This window comes from Zootermopsis nevadensis, unplaced genomic scaffold (assembly GCF_977971745.1).
Source record: "Zootermopsis nevadensis isolate Lab colony 2312 unplaced genomic scaffold, Znev_1.0 Znev_ptg000022l, whole genome shotgun sequence".
NCBI lineage: Eukaryota > Metazoa > Arthropoda > Insecta > Blattodea > Termopsidae > Zootermopsis > Zootermopsis nevadensis.
Genome location: NW_028259154.1, coordinates 7908294 through 7927638, shown reverse-complemented (window position 1 = coordinate 7927638; position 19345 = coordinate 7908294). Strand labels below are relative to the sequence as shown.

The 19345-nt window shown below is 38.8% G+C and overlaps 2 protein-coding genes across 3 annotated transcripts in view; both read left to right on the top strand.

Moving 5' to 3' along the window:
- jp (junctophilin) overlaps positions 1-11729 on the top strand; it is a 117017-nt gene extending 105288 nt beyond the window's left edge. For both annotated transcript variants that reach the window (XM_022066610.2, XM_087353492.1), the window contains 2 exons: positions 5894-6094; positions 9851-11729. In XM_022066610.2, coding sequence (XP_021922302.1) covers positions 5894-6094; positions 9851-9937 — 288 coding nt within the window. In that variant the 3' untranslated portion in view covers positions 9938-11729. The remainder of the gene's footprint in view (positions 1-5893; positions 6095-9850) is intronic.
- A 3750-nt stretch (positions 11730-15479) lies between these two features.
- Positions 15480-19345, top strand: part of LOC110830972 (autophagy-related 17) — a 63962-nt gene continuing 60096 nt past the window's right edge. The window contains exon 1 of the mRNA XM_022066438.2: positions 15480-18092. The gene's annotated coding sequence lies outside the window, so the exon portion shown is untranslated. The remainder of the gene's footprint in view (positions 18093-19345) is intronic.

The window sequence follows — 19345 nt, the reverse complement described above, 5'->3', positions numbered from 1 at the left end:
GATAATGACAATTGTTAAATCTAGTTTGTCAAAAAATATTGTAGATAAAAAGTACTTAAGATATAATAGATAAAGCAATAAATAATCAAATAATTAGAAACCAGAAGTGAGGATCATAGAATAAATTAATAATACTGACAATGATGATTACGATATTTTGAAAAATGTGAACGAAAATTCTAATTCATAAAATACTATGCGCACACAAATAATCAATAAAAAGAAAACTTAATGAAATAATTGAAACATTACATGAGTATTATTTCAGGTAATAATACTCATGCGAAGCAGATATGGAAAAAGGGAGAAATAAAGTTGTTAAATAATTACAAAGAGAAAGTAGAGAATTTCCATGTTCGGTGGTTCCCTGTCACCACGGCATTACGCGTCCTCAGGTTGCGGATGGAGGAACAGCCTCCAGTTATGGAGGTTAGCTGCGAATATATTGAACAAGAAATAGCGGACAGCCGACGAGGGGTGATCCTCCAGATTGTGGGTTGGGCGTGAATCTAAAAACCTTTCACGGTAAAAAAACTGAATTGTTACGAAAAAGTTAACAAAGCCGAGGTCTCCCCAGCGGTCTCTTCCCTCAGGCTTCCCGACCAATACTCGGGAAGCCTGAGGGGAAGAGACCGCTGGGGAGACCTAGACGTAGATGGGAGGATAATGTCAGGCGGGATCTATGGGAAATAGCAGTTGAAAGAGACTGGATTTTGTTGGCCCAGGACAGGGACCGGTGGAGGGCTTTGGTTAATTCGGTGGTGAACCTTGAGGTTCCATAATCCTTGTAGTTAGTTGGTAAAGTAGAGAATATTCTTGCAAAGCAAAAGAAGCAATGATAAAGGCAGAAAAATTAAAACAAGAATGCAGCAAGTTAATAGAAATAGTATGGGAACGTAACAGCGTGTTATATCAGACATCCCGTAGACGTACAGCAGGGAACAGTCAGGCTCTGAGCCAAGCGAACGAAAGAGGTGTGGCGCGATTGGAGCCCCGCCCAGTCTGCCCGTCGATATTACCGCTAGCTGTACTTGGTTGTTGTTATGTTTCATTGTTAAACATTTTCCACTTGAAGGGCTTAAGCTAACTACATATTGAATGCAGATAGATCTGGGAATCTATAGTAGAAGTTGTACGAATTTTGATTTGATGGTTAAGGGTTACAGCCTCTACAGTCCACATGCTAACGTCATCTAACGTGATACGTTTTCTCCTCACAAACAAAATCTCTGGCGAAGTCATTTTGTCGGCATGCGATGAAATGTGTGTTGTCTGGATGCTTTAAGACAGCAGCCTTTTAACCACACTACGCATTGACAAGCTAGTAACTTGTCATAAGAAATTTTCCGTTACTTTAGAGCCTTGATAATGGAATATTAAAGTAAAATACGAAATCAAAATCACAGCCGCTGAAATGAAATGCATAGGACGAAATCAAAATTGCAAACGAGGGCAGCTGGAATGTTCTGTTACCTGTTACATATCTCTAAGCTATTACTGACGCACGAACCGTGTTTGTAGATTGTGTGGTAGTCACTGCGCAGTGGTTAGATCTCAAGGCAGATTCCAGGGTGTAATAGGATTTGAGGTTCTCGCGGCAGTGAGTAGTCTGGTAGAAATTTCTACCTGACTACAAGGCATTACAACTCAGAAGATAAGTAAAGTAAAGTAAAGTAAAGTAAAGTTTGTCCCACTATACGCCATGTAGGCGTTTGGGGTGAGAGGAGGTATAGCTCCTCCCTTCCTTGACCCCGGCACTAGATGGGGGTGAGTGGTCAGCATCACGCCCCGGCCGGCTTTACCCCCGGGAAAGGACCCCGGTACCCATTGTAGAGGAGGCTGGGTGGGCCCCAGAGCCGGTCTGGAAGCAGAGGCTAAAGGAAAAATCCTCTGCGCCCGTCGGGGATCGAACCCCGGTCGTCCAGCCCGTAGCTAGTCACTATACTGACTGAGCTATCCCGGCTCATGAAGAGGATGGGGTATGGAGAAAACTGCATAATGATGAGCTTAAAAATCTGTACTCCTCCCCCAGTATTGTCAGGTTGATTAAGTCGAGAAGAATGAGATGGGCTGGGCATGTAGCGCGCATGGATGGGACAAGAGGTGCGCACCGGGTATTGGTTGGGAAGCCTGAGGGGAAGAGCCCACTGGGGAGACCTAGACGTAGATGGGAGGACAATGTCAGGCGGGATCTATGGGAGATAGGAGTTGAAGGAGACTGGATTTTGTTGGCACAGGACAGGGGCCGGTGGAGGGCTTTGGTTAATTCTTTGATAAACTTTCGGGTTCCGTAAGCCATCTAGTTAGTTAGTTAGTTAGTTAATACACGCAGGTTCGTTATTGGTAGTTTTATCGAACATGTGTTTCGATTTGTTTTCATGCCTGAATTCGTATAGGGCACATAATACATTGTAACTAGTACGGCAACACAATCAAAGTCGAACGAGTTTCTTATGAATCTCTTTCAGATGACTTCCGTATTACTAATAAGCATGATTTTAGCAGGGTTTTTTTTATAAAATCAGTACTTGGCGTTGCGCATGAACTGCTTCTGATAGATTAACTTGTACAGAAGTTGGTTCTTTAATTCTTATTAACTCAATAAATAAGCTGTGGCATGCCAAACCAGAGAAAGTAACCCAACTGAAAACTGTATGTGGAAGATGACATTGTCTGCACAAGTTTAAAGTTTAATTTGCAACGTAAAAGCGTGACTTGTAGTAATAAACGCTTTGCCAGTTTCAGTGACCGCATGGCCTAAGGCACTCATATCGTCTTTTTTTGGTGGGGGGGAGGGGTTTCTGAAGCATTGCAGAATCAGAAGACTGCAATCTTCAGACTCACCGCTGTGAAAACCTCAAATCCTACATTGCAGAATCTTCTTCAGAACCTTTACGACTCGTTCGGGCGAAAAACGTAGTGTAGATCAATGGTATTCAACCTGGGGTACGCGTACCCCCGGGGGTACGCGAAGACATCTTAGGTGGTACGTGAAATTTAAAAAAAATGTGTTTATGATAAACACTGAATAATCGGTAATGTAATTTATTTAATTTATTTTAGATGTAGATTATATACTATGTATAACTTGAATTATACACCAACAACTTTGGGGGTACAAAGTTTAAGAGAAATTATATCTGGGGGTACGCGAACAAAAAAGGTTGAATACCACTGGTGTAGATAACAAAGGATGTGAGCGCTATTGTTCGTGTCTTTTGTTAAACCTCGCACACACGTTCCTTAAATTTAAATTGGGTTTGCAGAATCGTTTAACGTTGTTCACGATCTTCTGATTACAGCAAAATACATATTATCCGACATTTCAGTTTTTTCTGATGTGCCGTGTCGGAACGCTCCATTTTATGAACAATCAACTCAGCATGTAGCGGAATGAATCACACTCGCCCACCACGCACCTTCCACATTTATGTACTGGGTTTCTACAGACGTACTACTTGTTACGGCCCTGGCGTGACCTTGCGTCAAAGAAAAGGAAGGAGGCTCAGAAACAAACGCCCATTACTAATTTCTTAAAGAAAATTAACTTTTTCTTTTACAGATTTACATTATATTTTTCATTTATGCCTTATTGTATGTCATTCATAATTTAATATCGTAAATTGAGTAGATATTTACTGGGATTTGAGGTTTTCAGGGCGGTGAGTACGAAGATGCTGTCTTCTGGGTTGTAGCGCTGTGTAGTGTTGTAGAATTCATTACGATGAGTTGCCCTGATGATGGAGATAACAAGGTTAGTAAACTTCTACCAGATCACGCGGCGCTACAACCTAGAAGACTGCCATCTTCCAGTTGTTCACATTTTTGTCTTCCGTATTATCCGACTGTCCTTCGGTCCCGTTTAGGTCGGATTATTGGGAATCTGCTGTGTTTAGCTTCATCAGTCAAAGACGGGCCATGACTGACTGGCTGGCTGGTTAGTTAGGCTGCTATAAACTATTTTGTCATTTGCAAGAACCGATTCTTCCTCCATGTCGCTTGGTGTGAATCTTTCACTGACGTATTTCCGTAACCCAGATGTCATAGTGGTTGCAAAATGAAGTCTGTTCATGTTCTGTACTTTTTTTTAGAGTATCTTTCGCTTTACATAACTGTTCTCGTGATACTCAACATCTGCGCTAACAAATTTAAACTGTCAAGTGCAGAATTTCAAAGCTGGTAGACTACACGTTTTGCTATTTATTTCGTTCAGCTTTAGACTCTGTGCTTTGTCTCAAATTGCCGTCCACGCGTGTCTTTTAACAAAACTGGCACGAATATATCAACTGTACAAACATAAACTAATGAACGTGGATATTTATTGCCTCTTGTGGTCTAGCCCTGTTCTGGAGTCGAGTAAATTTCCCTGAATTGTTGCACTCCTTACTGAAATGAAAACCGTCGAAATATGAAAACGCGGATACGGAAAGCGCGTATAACGAGAGTCATCTGTAGTCGAGAATGATATTTTACACATGACAGGGATACGAACCACCCTGTTATGTGCGAATAACCGCCATGTTGTGCTTACTGCTGACGTATTGTGACCTGTGGTTGTTTGTATACAATACGAATCGTGATATACTTATTCCACGGTTTGTTTTATGGTGAACGTTAAATGAATGCTGAGATATTCTAAAGAGACAATATTAACATTTAGTCTTATCATTTGCATCTATTTAAGTAAAGCCTTTTCACACTTCATCTTTTATTGCTTTCAATGTTTCATTAAGACATTTGCGTCTATCCTAGAGGTTATCATTTCGCTGCCCGTCAACATGTTTTATACCGATCCGCGTACATATTTGTAGTACTGTATCATCCTGTATGAACGACAAATAGTACCAGCCGAAGCTAAATATTTGAGTAAATAGTTTACATAAATAATAAATCATCACAATCGTTAAGGAGAATGGAGTAACATGCCTGTGTGAACTTGTTTGCGATTGTAAGTTGGTAGTGTCTTGAATAAATTACTATGAAGCTGTAATAAACTGTCCTCAATTAGATCCTTACGGCTTGTGTGTGTGTGGTCCAAGGTCTTAAAACGTTGAGAACTTAGGTATATCCTCTTCTTAATCTAGAAGCAATTCGACCACAGCTAATTCTTGATATGGAAATGCTGTCATGTTCTTACCCTGCAAGCACACACCCACGAACAGAAAGTTATTAGTCAACAAAAGTAAGTAAAGGTTTCGACATGACCCTGAAAATTCTAAATCATTTTATCTGGACAGAGCACGGACGGCCCAAATACCCATCTGACACGATTCGAAAATGTACAGAATGACCATTTTAAAACGCTACCCGAATCCGTAATACGTGACGTGTTCTGTTACGACCGTGTCCTCGGTGACTTCGAGAGGGACTGCAGCGTTTCATCGCCAGGGATCGGAGACCTACGACTCCATCTTTGGTTCAACACGTTGTTCTAATTGGCACTGTCTCGTTTCGAGAAGCTTCGTGCAGGCTTGCGGGCACAATACAAACGATTTGTTAGCAAAATAATGCTCATGGACGAAAATTCCTTTGCTCAGACGTAACACCCATTTTGCCTGATCAAAACAGGACACTGAACTGAACGTTAGTCGTTGTCCAGGTCACGGTTACACCAACACTGAAGTCCTTTTTTGTTGGACATACGAAGCACAAAATATCTCTGAGCTTCGTTGTCCTTTACAATACACCTTGCCCTCTTCCTGTGATACCATGGGATCGAAGATATTTTGCGTCCAGTATACCTGTCGGGTGACCAATTCCATGTCGCACACACAGGATACGGGGATTGTGAAGTTTGGGATGCGTGTTAAAATGGACAATCTGTATTAATGAACTTCTGGGCAGCTGTTCTCCCTGTGAAGACCTGCGCATTAACTGGGTGCGGGTGTTGCAGAGCGTGCCGGCCCCGACGCCACTGCAGCGTAAGAAGAGTCTGCCCGACTTTCAGGGACTGCCCAAGGCGACGGACCCCATGTCCCGGGAAGAGGTCTCAGTTCTGAGCTCGGCGCGACGCGAGGAGGTGCGGCGGCAGGCGGAGGAGGCAGAGAGGTTGAGGGCCAACCCACTGCTGTACCTCATCAGTCCTCACGTCAAGGTACGGTACCCAGGTCAGACAGGAGTCGCCTTCAGAAGTTGGTAATGCAACCTGTCACGGAATTTCCTAACACTGGGGACTGAATCTTGGTGTGTTTAGGCCAATAAAAATACACACAGCTTGTGCAGTCAAGAAATACCCCATTTTTTTTATAGAACCCGAAGGTCCGTTACTGTGTTTACAGGAACCCTACGGTTGTCCTTGTCTAGAGCCAGATAAAATCTAATCCACACTCTACAACCCAATTTCCGTAACATCCATTTTAATATTATTCCCATCTACTCCGGTACCGTGGTGTAGTCTGTCCTCTCAGGCTCAGTGACCTAAAGTTTGTAAAAATTTCTCATTCCCTCATGCTTGCTACATGCCCCTTCCATCTTGTCCGCATTGATTTATCCTAATAATATTTAGCGAAGAGTAGAAATTGTGGAGCAATAAATAAAGGTAAAATTAGACGTTTACGAACGTTTTGGGTGTCCTAGTTCAAGTAATTATTATTTGGTAATAATTGGATATGTGGATAATAATTACGTGAACTATGAATCTTAACAATTTTCGTAAATGTCTTTTTTGATTTTTCTTCGTCGCTATTCAAGTGTTCATTAAAATATGCCAAGTATCCTACAGCAATGGGCTGAAAAATCCTATCTTTGCTTACAAAATCCAGCGAGAACTACTTTTAACTAACAGAGATGTAGTGACATTGGATGTTTCAAGGTTACGACAAAGTCGAGCGGGGTCGCGTCGCCAACAGCGGAGTACAGACCGTTTCAGTTCAGTTGAATGTTTCGCGAGACTTCTTTCTCCGTTCAACCTGCTGTAATATTTTGACCACGTTGTTATTCAATTCTTTGTTAATGTAACCCTGTATTTATAATACATCTAGCATGCCACTTTATTATTCTACTGCATTTCTCCGCATTTTTAAAAATTATTTACTGCGTACATAAAAATTTACATCCTAACGCATCTACGTTGCTCGCACTGAACCACCTACCCAGCGGCTAAGAAATGTAACTGAAGGCCCCGACTTTATTGTTTTGAAAACAGAAAATCTGTAAGTTTTTTAATTCAGAAGAAAAAATAATGTTTGTGTGCGTGTGTGTGTGGTGTTCACGCCGACACAGGGATATATTTGTAATATCCAGCGAATCAGTTTGTTAAATTATTTATCTGTGTAGTTCATTTCACGAATTTATGACCACTAATACCAAATATCAACAGTAGCTTATTTTATGGCATGTATATTTGGCTTTGGATGCAATTATAAATTGCTTTCTTTTTTAACATGTCCTGTTCTTTCGGAACCAGAATGACATAGGATTGTTCTGCTTCCTTTCCTAACCGGGATTTTTATGCAAGGTGGCCCATTGAAGTCCTGAAGCCTAGATTCTGCTTTCCCGACGTTTTGTGCAAGTAGAAAAATGGGTATAATTATGCAATTCAACTTACATCGTTTAAAAGCAGATTTACGAAATGCTGACCTGCTTATAAGCAGACCTCTTACCACTGAAAGTATTTTTCGACAAATGTCTTGAAATATTAACACTTTATCTCAGAGCACTGTCTTTCAGTTTTGAAGAATAAGTTAATTGTTCACTTATGCGCTGTCTTTTGGTCGGGGATTTCCGATTAGTTCCCCGCGGTCATTAATTTTTTAATATCCGTGATCGAATTGGGTCCCTGGTTGAATATGCTTGCTTTATTTCCTTGTTCGGATTTGCTCCGTTTGGGGCTTGGCCTTCTGTTACCCCCACAAGTCAGTTAAGTTCATGTTAGGTTAGGTTTAATTATTTGAATAGAGAGGAGGAATAATGCTTGTGAAGCATGCGACTTTATACGTTTAAACTATCTCATAACCTCATTCCTACAATTTCCACGCGGGACGCAGTCGGGCTGCAGCCTTGAGATATACGGAGACTATGTTTTGTCTTTTGTTAATTCGCTGAAGAATGATCAGAATTAATCGATCGTAACGGTCGGAATTTAAGGTTTCTTTAAGATACAGGGACTCCTCCCACAGTAGTATTATTTTTTTATACCAAATTACACGGCGCAGCGTCCTAGAAGACAGCCATCTTCGAATCCGTCTTCATAAGATGCCAGCCCACAAGTCTTATATCGACTGGGCGATTTGTCGTCAAGCTGTGTTTAAGTGCGACTCTCTGTTGTCTGGATAAAGCCATTCGTACATATCCTGGTTGTGGTAATATTCACACCAGCGTGCTGAATCTGGCGGCCCACGGGCCACTTAGGGCCCAAGATCACTACTAACATTATTATTATTAAGTGTTCTGTCTTACGACAGGTCCATTGCTCTGCCCAAAAAGAGCTCTCCAGTTATCCCTATTCTCGGCTTCTCGCTTTAATTCCTGGAACGTCATCTTCTTTCCTTGTTTAAGGTCGTCGGTTAGCTGTATCAGTCTTCTTCCCAGTCCTCGCTTTCCTTCAACCTGGCCTTCGATGATATCACTCATTAATCCATTCCTTCTCATAATATGTCCCAGCCAGTTAGCTTTCCTTCGTGTAATCGCCTGCAGAATGCTTCTTTGCTCGTTGACTCTAGTGAAGTGTTACGTATAGAGTGTCGCGCTGTATGGAGCAGAGACTTGGACACTCAGGAAGAAGGAACAGAAATACCTGGAGAGTTTTGAAATGTGGTGTTGGAGAAGAATAGAGAAGATCAGGTGGACGGATCGAGTGACCAACGAAGAAGTATTGAGGAGAGTCAACTACTAACATAGCCCGCGAAATTATTTCCTAATTTGTGACCAGTTACTGCAAGCTCAAACACTTCCTTTCCTCTATCATTATGAAAAAACTGCGATTCTTATCTCGTCTGCTGCTTTACGTAAAGGTACCACTTGCTACTGACTTTAAAACTCTACAGTGTAATGTATTTTTTTCGAAGTAAAAGTGTGTCAGATTCAAGCTGTTGAATGAAAAAAAATTCAAATAATATGTGAGTGTAAGTAATGTGTTCACAATGAATTTAATTTTTTCCAGCATATGCTTCCTCAATTTGTCATTTATGAATAAATATTGTTAAGGATAACCGGTTATTAGTTTTCCAGAGTAATGGCAGGAGGTTCTTCTTGGCCCTTGGGTCTAACGGAAAAACTATTTTTGGCAGAAGAAAACAAAAGAGTGCTACCCCATACGTCACGATAATTCACGACAACTTGCCTCACAGTCTGTCCCAAGTCATCATCTATAATGACACTGTCATTCGATGATATAAAAGGCTGTTAAGTAAGACGATGATGGAAGTAGCAAGGGCCTCTGAAACGTTGGTAAACTTTTACCAGACTACACGGCGCTACACCCCAGAAGACATAAGCGCAAATGTGATAATGAAGCAAATAAACATTGTAAGGTCATGACACTAGATGAGAAAATAAAGACTCCAGATTAAGTTGCGCGGTGGTATGAGCGCGGCAACAGTTGGTCTAACTTTCCGCTGATTTTTTACTTTAATGCATAACTCTCCGACGACACTTGATTATATTACGTAGTTTGTTCATAAATAAATATCATTACAGTAAATTTTATATTTTTTGTTTATTTACATGTTGTAATAAGTTCGTCGAACGCGGATTTACAGAACGCGCCGCTTTCGAGGAGCGTATCCACCGCGCTGGACGAGTGTTTTATTTCATATTATTAAATTCAGCTGAAATTTGTGTTATTTCTTATCGAGATATCTCGTTCTAACATGGCGAATGCTGACTCTAGCTGTTTTTCTCGTGTTTGCAGGACTGGTTCTCGAGACAGCAGCTGGTGATGCTTGTACTCTTTATCAACATCTCCCTGGCCATCATGTTCTTCAAGCTTCTCACATAGTAACGGCTGTTATTATTTGCTATGGACTCTGCTGGTTAGGGCTAGTGAAAGTGAGGATCCCTCCCTCCTTTCCCACAACCACTCTACCGAACTAGCAAAATCACCTGATGATTTGGAGACATATTAAAGATAAGTATCACACTGGCGTCGACTGCCGCGCGGCGCATATTTTCACATCAATCGTTTCGTTTTTGTCATTCTTCTTCTTCTTCTTCTTCTTCTCGAAACGAAGCATGAAGCAAATAAACCGAACACAGTCTCGTGATATATTATAGAGTTATGTATAATGTAATTATGTACCAATTTTCTATATAACTCTCAGTGAAAAAGTGTCGCCCCTTATTTGGCGAACTGCCCGCTTGCCAGGGAATGAATCGAAGGGATCAAACGAAATGGCAAATCTCCTGTGAGACGATGTAATATGAGGATCTGTGTTGTCTTAAAGCCTTTTTTACTTGGCATAGATTAAGGAAGATTCAGAACTGATTGGGAAAGTTCATTCTCTCTCGCCCTACATCTTAGGATTGATCACATGTTTTTATTATTTTTTTATAAAAACCTGTGGAGTGCGTGGGGTAATTACTATGTAGTTTGTTTAGACTTTTTAAATGATACTACTTGTAAATAATATTGTTCCACTTGGGGTGGCAACTTGTAGGCCTACGTAAGACGTAGGCTAACTTCTTCATGAGTTAGATTTTTGAGATATTGAACTGTATAAAGCATATCAAACGATTCTCTGTTTCAGCGATCGTCTATTGTTATTATTTTGTCTATATTGGAGACAGAAGTATTGCGTGCCTTTTTCTTAAATTGTTTATCAAGTCATTAATAACTGAAAATTTAGACTGTAGATAGGGTGATCCTATTTTCAGAAAAATTATAATGAAAAACTCCATCTTTTTCTACTTGCTAAATCAAAACAAAATGTTTTCTAGACATATAGTCTATTATTTACTCATTGTGTATTGCTTAGTATGTAAATTATTGTTATCAAGTCCTTGTTTTTGAATCAGTTGTTTATTATGCTTGCTTCGTTTTTGTTACCTGCACAGAACAGACGAAATAAATTTGTGTAATTAAATTGTTTCTTATCTTGCCAAATTACTCTTGCAGGATATAATTGTAATATATGAAGTTGCAGGTTTAGGTTAGGTTGGTAGGACTGTTGCTGAGTTCCTGACAGGAAACATTTTCATTAGTTTCATCTCTACTATTATCCTGTTTGCAATTGCCATGTTCCTTTCTCATGAAATTTCTGCGATCCCTAGTTTAGTTGATTTTCCTTTTCAGTGGATATAATTTTTGTGTTTCACCCAGTTCAAGGGCTGCTTCCACTTATAATTTCTATTCCCTCTTCAGAGCACGAAAGTATGATTATTACATCTACGCCTTGTGTTTTAGAGTGCAGAGTGCTGTACAATGTCTTCAGTACTGAATAAGATTTGTTGATGTTAATGTTCAATTTTTTTATTTAAGCAAGAACAGACGCTTGAAAGTAAACCTGATCCCACTGAATAAGAGTTGTAGTCACTCCTACATAGGCCCAAGTCGCATTATTTGTCGGACTGTTTTGCTGCCCAAAGTCTTAAGTTAGGCAAAGAGAAAATCGGAGGTTCTGCCTTTTTTCCAGTCCTGTCTGACTGCAAAGTTTTACTAGAGCGTACGTTTGTTCCGAGTGATTGAATCTACAGTGCTCTGTGAACGAGAGATATATATTTGTTCGATAAAATGCTCTTTCCCTCTTTTTAATGTGAACTTCTGGGACAATAATATTGAACTTGAACTTGTTTATGGGATTTGTTATTTTTCCCTAACTGCCACTATGCGTCTGCATGACATTACTTTTAGTACAATAAGTCCGGCTTTGGTAACATTACCCACATTATCAAGCGGATGTCACTATGATTTACAAGCAGAGATTCAGGGAAATGTTAAATCGATTATTTCTAACACCAGCATTTGATAATTTGACTGTAGAGTCTCTCAATTTTGGTGTCCTGAACTCGGTCATTGTGATTTTGAGAAAGGCCTTATATTTCTGTTCAGCTGTTTCATATGCTGAGATTAAAATTTAAAATCATGCCACTGATGCCAGTATTTGTCAAGCAGAGTATACGGTTGTGGCAAAAGGATTATGTCTGGTAGTTAACTAGATGCCAAACAATTAAAATAATTTGACTCCTAGCCGTGAATCATCAGTTGCGTGTCTGTGTTATTATTACTGTCATTACTTAATTGATACCTCTGCTATTATTATTAATGTAGTAATTATTAGAGTTATTGTAATTGTAAGTACCAACGTTATCCCCATCCCAACGTTAAGAGGATGTGATAATTGACATTATCACACTTCTTTATCGTAAGAATATCTTGTGGTTGGGGCTGATTTCATCTGTAAGTTTCCAGGGTGATCATGGGCTGTGAATGAATCCTTTTGAAGGAATTGATGCTGTTAAGACTTACAGACATCATAATTGGGGGATATTTCACATATGCCCAAGACGTATTTTCAATCTCTTTACACATATTTAAATAAGGTATAAAATGTTAACTTTTGATATATAATTCAGTAAGACTTGTGGATGTCTGATTGATAGAATGTTATAATAATTCTTTAGCGTTGTCCGTGAATTATACCGAGACAAACAGTTAAATATGATCTGTAATGCAATTTATTCTTTTGACATATTTGGTTATACCGAGGATAAATTACATATTCAAACGTGTTAGAGGCTTCAGGAGAAACATAAGCTCTGTTTTGTTGCATTACTCAAGTCGTTGAGCGCTGTTTTCATGAAAAACATTTTAGTGCGTGTTATGAATACAGATTAGGAAATCAGAAAGTTGCAAATCTTCATTTTTCAATAAGAATTTAAGTACACTCTTTGTTATATTTTATTCCCCGTGAGTGACGACTGTAATATGTTTCAGTTACATTTGAAAGAAAGGTTAATTATGATGTTATTCAAACATTTTATTTACTCCCCAGCAAAATTCCACAGCCATAATATATAAATTTGTTTAAAAGAATATTTTGTTCATTCTGCTGATGCAGTTTGATCAGTCACAATAAAACCAAAAGACATTTCAATAGTGGTATCAGTATGTTAAGTGAGATTCCGGTACTTTATCATTTGTCTGCGCCGGAAGTGTTCTTTCAATAAACTGATAGATCACAATTATGGTAATTAAGTTGGTTTTTGTCAATGAAAATTTTCATATTTTTAAGAAACATTCAGAAGTTCTGAAGCTTGAAGTATAGTACTTGTAAGAATTTCAGGACTGGGATTACAATGATGTAATTCTAGAACTTTGCTGTTCAGCGAAATGTCTTTCAGTAGCGTTTAGAATACAGTACCTTCTCTAAAAATAAATCATTTTGAACTGAAAATGGGATGTTAACATACAGAAGTCTGATAAACACATGAGATGTTAATTTTGTACCCACAATAAAGTGTGTATAAGACCTTTGTTCCTGAAACCGTGGGAATGAACATATGAGGCCTTATGACAGAGATTTGTGTCCTTGTCGCAACTTTTTTGAGTCAAATAAGTAGATTTAACCTCAGAAATACTCGATGGTTCGTCCTAATTGTATTGCAAATTTTTAGGCTCAGATGTTAGGTTCCATTCGAAATCTAACGTTGGTAGGTTAATTGAATTGGAATGTAAAAATAGTATTTCTTAAAATTTTCACTCAAATGTTGAGACATTTCATATTATAAAGTAAGCACAATATCACTTTTTTCTTTTATTTTCTCAATACTGCCCACATATTACAATTATTAAAAATATGTAATTCCTTCAGCGCCTCTAGTATATAAGAACAAATCTACTCTACCACGTAGCATCTGTGTATTTGCGAAATTAAATTGTTTAGGATAAATAGCTTTTGAAGTAACCAAGGACTTTACGTCACTATGTCCTGTAACTGGAGATTTGTCTGGAATAACATTGCAGCCGACGTATTTTATTTGATACCATAATGATATGTACACATTGCATTGGAAATGTCAATTGAACTTTATGCCACTAATGTTCCGTCAATAAAGGGGTTTCTCGAAAAAGGTATAAGCCTAATTATATCACACGTTAAAACAGAAACAGGATAACATTTCATGCCTGTTTCAGAACTTGCAACAACTAGGTGTTCTTATTGCTAACAGGCCCATGTGATAAATTTAAGGAAATTGAATGTGTTTGGATAGAAAGATATTACTATAAAATTGTTTAATTATCTGTGGAAAACTTGGGAGACTGTGGGTAAAATATTTACGGTAAGTTCAAAAACAATGCAGGTACAATAGCTTCACAGCATCGTCATAATTTTTTAAAAAATAAAAGAGTGAGGTTATTGTATCTAAAAACGGCATCTTACGAAAAACTCGTCGATGTGAGAAATTTATTTCATTCAATGTAGTGAGTATCGATTGAAACACGTTAAAAAGGTATTTTGGCCGTCACGTAAACCCTTGGTACAATGAATCAAAATTACATTCGGGTTATTAGCCCTTTCCTTGATATGTCCGAGATACCTGGTTTAAAATCACTACTATTCATATATTTGATGCTTGACGAGATATGAGAAAAACGGTAATATTTTTGCAGTTGAAGATGTCCGTGGTAATTAGAACTTTGCGTTGTTATCTGAAATATTTTTATACTAAGAACGCAGCGGGGGTAGGGTTATGTAGTCGAACATCACATGAAGACGAAAGTATAATTAGAGTCCGAAATGTTGTGTAGGACCACACAGTCTGTCCAGACCTCTTTACCTTTGCTTTTGGCATTCCTGTTTAGCATTCTAGCGTTTAAAAGTTATTACGAATCTGTAAAAAGGCGAAACGTCGTTGTGTACCACTTAACCCAAAACAACATGATTTTATTACGTGCATGAACCGCTTTTGTGTGTATGTTTCTTTGATGAGAAATGTGGGTAATGTTACAGTACAGTCAAGGACACAAAAATGATAATATTCAGTAATATAGTCCGTCGCAAATAATATTAGACACTTAAATTTTGTGTTTCGTTAAGAAAAAAGCTTTCTTTCAGTTACGATAGTTTGTTGTGTTTGAATTTGTGTCTTTGGCTGTATATGAACCTTGCTTGGATGATGAAAGAGACACTTTGGTTACTTGGTTATAAGTTTATATAAATGTAATTATGTAGAAATTAAATTTGTATAAGTGACTAACTACAGTTGTTATTTTGTTTTGAGCAGCCGTGTCCAGCTCTGGCAAATTAAGAGGATGTAGATGTCTAATCTAAAGGAATTGTGTATATTTTAAACTGAATTAAGATGCACAAATGTAAAGAGTAGGCATGGAAACGCGGTTTAGGAGCTTCTGATAAGTTCTTGACTGTGAAGAATTAAATGAAAATATAGGACATTTGTAATATAATATTGTAATTCTTCTTTATATTCTTCGACCAGATATTTAGACCTGTCTTGTATAGAGCTAACCTCAGTCACTGGTATCATTTACCAGAACCCAAATGAGTAGGTGCCCCTCTTCCCTGAACATAAGGACGAAAATAGTCCCTGTTTTCGTAACATTGTGTTTTTAAAATAGTAAGCGAAGGATAAAGTCCAGAAATTCAATAATCTATATTGTAATGCGCCCTCGTCAGATTACAGACGTCGTTCGCAATGTTCTCTGCGTTATTTTGCAGCCCTTCCTCCCAAAGAATGTTACTAAATATAAGTAGTAATAAAAGTACTCGTTAAAATCATATTAATTAATACTGATATTTTTTAAAAATGTTTTGTCAAGACAATGGATGTAGGCTGCAACTGTATAATTCTCTTTAGATCTGAAAAGAGACATTGTAAAATGATTTTAATCGGTGATGAGAAGTATCTTGACCACACAATACTTTGTTCAGTATACGGCCCCATGTTCTATGTCCCTACAAAGCTAGAATTTCTAGTTTTATAGTATGACCGAATATATTATTTTCAGAATATCGGCGTAATGAGTAGTGTATCCCTTAGGGCTACATCCCCTCTCCTATCTGGGGAGATAAAATGTATGGACCATATTGTTTCTTTATATGCTGCAGGGATGCAACTTCAGAGTTCGAATCCCGTAATTCACATTTGTTCTGAAATGTACTTTTCCCAGCTTCCACGCCGAAAAAATTGATTTTTCTGTTACACTTGTATTACATCTTTTGTACTACAGTTGATGTACAGCAGTTTATATACCCGGCAGTAACGCCAAGTGAAAATGTTTCCTACGTAGTTCATCGGATACAGGGCGCGTATTGTAACAGGATGTTTGCCACCGACTACTGCATTCTGCCCCTGTCTGACTGCATAACGGAACTACTCACTTTCCGTTGCTTCCAGCTTTTGTAACACGAAACCCATAGGTTAATGTTATTTTGAGGTTAAGGCCAAGTGGTCAATGTGTTATAATTATTTTGTTCTCTTTGAAGCCATGAAAGCTGTTGTTATGAAGCGGGGAAATGAAGAAATTGTTGGATTTCTGAATATTTACGCCAGCAACAGTAGTTGTGTGACTACGACAAGAACTTTAAAACCACAACAAAACGCTTTGCTGCACTAGCAACAATTTACAGTAAAATAAATATTCATGGATTTAGTATCGACGAATTAAAAACTAATGAAAGTATATTTTGGAGTCTCCTGAAACAGTTCCTTTCAACAAGGTTCCACGCTCCAATGCGACTTTCTCTTTGTTTATTCCCGGGTCCCAATATGTTTCTTCCTATTATGTTCAGTTTTCAGGCACAAAATGATGACATCCATCACTTGCGACTGCCACAACTTGAAAATCCATTCTTAAAGTCACACTCGTGATTAAATTTTACAAATGTCTGGAAACTGCTACGTACACTAATGCCACCATGTGTTTGTTTAGTTTCTCGAAACCTAAGTTTATGAAACTGCGAAATCTGGTGTCTCCGTGTAAACTAGGCTTTGTAGCCAAAAGTTCGGTCCGTTATTTGTCCCTTTCGTTGCAAGAATTTCCAAGCAAAGAGCGGGCAACCCATTTATTTCTCGTCTTCAGGTAGAGATTACTAATAGGGCAGCCTGTCCCTTCGAGGACGGAAGCATTTCAGCAGTTCTTGGTGTCCAGGTAAGATATGAAGCTGAAAGCAACTTGTGGTTTATTTATTATGGTTAGTATTAATTGAATTTTCACCTGAAATATTATATGCAGCTAAGAAACTGATAATATTTTGAACACTGTAGATTCACAGGTTTTACATACAAGTGTAACCAATTATTTGAGTGCGGAAGGACATTCTGTGACCTTCAGTGTGGATCTGTAGATGGAGGCCATACTTTTCTTCGAAACTTTGGTAACCTCCTTCAGTAACCACACGCAGTCCCTTACCGGAAGATCACAAGAGAAAACCCAGAGTCTCATACACTGTCATCAAATATTCTGAAATAATGATGTCGGTGATACTAATTATTTGGTTGCTCGCTTTGATGGATAGTAAAATCAGTGCATCGGTAGATTTGTTGATGTTTTAGATAGGTTTATAAGTAATGGTTAATTTATTTAATATCGCTGTACTAAGTCCAGAGATTCGATAATATTTGAAGCTTTCATGGCTACTGAATGCAGTGAAGTTTTCTCGGGGGATTAACCTTATGATATAGATAGAGACAATCTCCGAAACGCTGGGTATAACGCCCTAATTACACAGCTGATAGCCACAGAAGAATATTGACCACGCATTAAGTGGGTTAACTTTTTGAAGCAGAATGAATAAATGAGTGAGAATACAGAAGATAAAGTGTGGAGCAGTGAGTGATGCTAAGTTGAAGGTGGGTCTGGAACAGACGTAAATTTATGACAATAAAGGTTTCCAGACCGTGTCCGTTCGTCCTGGTAAATGAAGGTCGAAGTTGATCAGGGAGCATACTGCATTCAATCAGAACTTGAAATTTTTATTTGCCTCCGGAGGGCGGCATGTCGTGAAATTTGGTGTTAACATGGGGGGATATATTAAGGCGGAATTTTGATGTTGAGGAATAAGATAATGCTCTCCCCTTTTTCACAGGGATATATTCTCAGAAAAAGTGGAGTGTACCGCAGAGGATAAGGACAGGAAGAAGAGGTCGTAGCTCATTTCAAGGTACCAACGACGAACTAAACAACGTTTAAGAAGGTGAGATATCAAGTTCTCACGGCGGCGAGTATGATAATGACTGCTGGGTTATTGCATCATGCAGTCAGGGCAAACCAAACTACGCGGTGCATCAATCGAGAGTACAGTCATATTCATCTACCTTCCATATAACTTTACAAGACTAAAGGACCAAAGTTTGATTTCTGGCATGGGGAAGGTGTTTCTGTGTTGCCTGATAAGTTCAGACCGCCCAGTGCTTTATAGGTACCAGATATTTTTTGCCCTGATTGTACCGAGCATAATAATATAGTTTTAGAACCCTCGATGTGCATTCGGGACGTACCATTTATAGTCTGTCTCTTGAGACAACATTTTTTTGGTTATCTTCAGTATCTGCTATACTTTATATTTCCATAACGGTTCTGCTTTGATTTAATTATTTCGTTTATGGTTCAATAGGTGGGCTAAAAGAACAAGAATTGAAAATATCTGCTTGTATAAACAGCATATTATGGCAAAAATATTTTATAAAAGCGTCGCAAAACCGAAAGTCACTTTCTTGTCTACAGAGATATGCCTGAGATTGATATTTCGCATTTTATGTTCGGCAAAAATGTCCTTCACGTGTTATCTGTGACGCAATGTTGCTGTTATTTCCTGCGCACGAAGCATTTAATTAGCATTTTCTACGCGTTTAGACTGTCATGCTGAGATTATCACACTACCATCGCTGCAATGCATGTGTTTTATTAGTGTGTGTTGCATGTGGATATTTACTGGCTGCTCAGAATTTGTTCGAGTTTTTCTGATGGTGAATTACTAACTCTTCCATGAAGACAGAAATCATCATACTCACCGCTGTGAAAACCTCAAATCTTACATAACTCTTCCATGTTATGGTGTATAGGAGTCGCAAAGGAAAAACTTCCGCTTTTACTGTGCCTTGGCTTTGATTTTGCTGTCGTTCCCCACAGCCCCTTTCCTCTCTGTATACTCTGAGTACCCCTCTCTCCAGGTTTACCAGCGTCTCCCCTGATTTCGTATAACATGTAGTCTTGGCGTACCGAAAAAGAGGACTTATGCACGCGCGCTAAGAACTGCTTAACTAGACTGCGATGTGATCCCTGACAAGGGCAGGGATTTTTATTTGTGTCCAGCACAGCTCTGAGGCCCAACAAACCTCGTATTACACGTTTGCTGAGAGATGTGCAGTGTATCTTCATCTCGAACAGTGGGTGGGGTATAAGAGGAGCTCAGTTATAAGCGAGCTATGACCGAGTTTACTTCGTGCG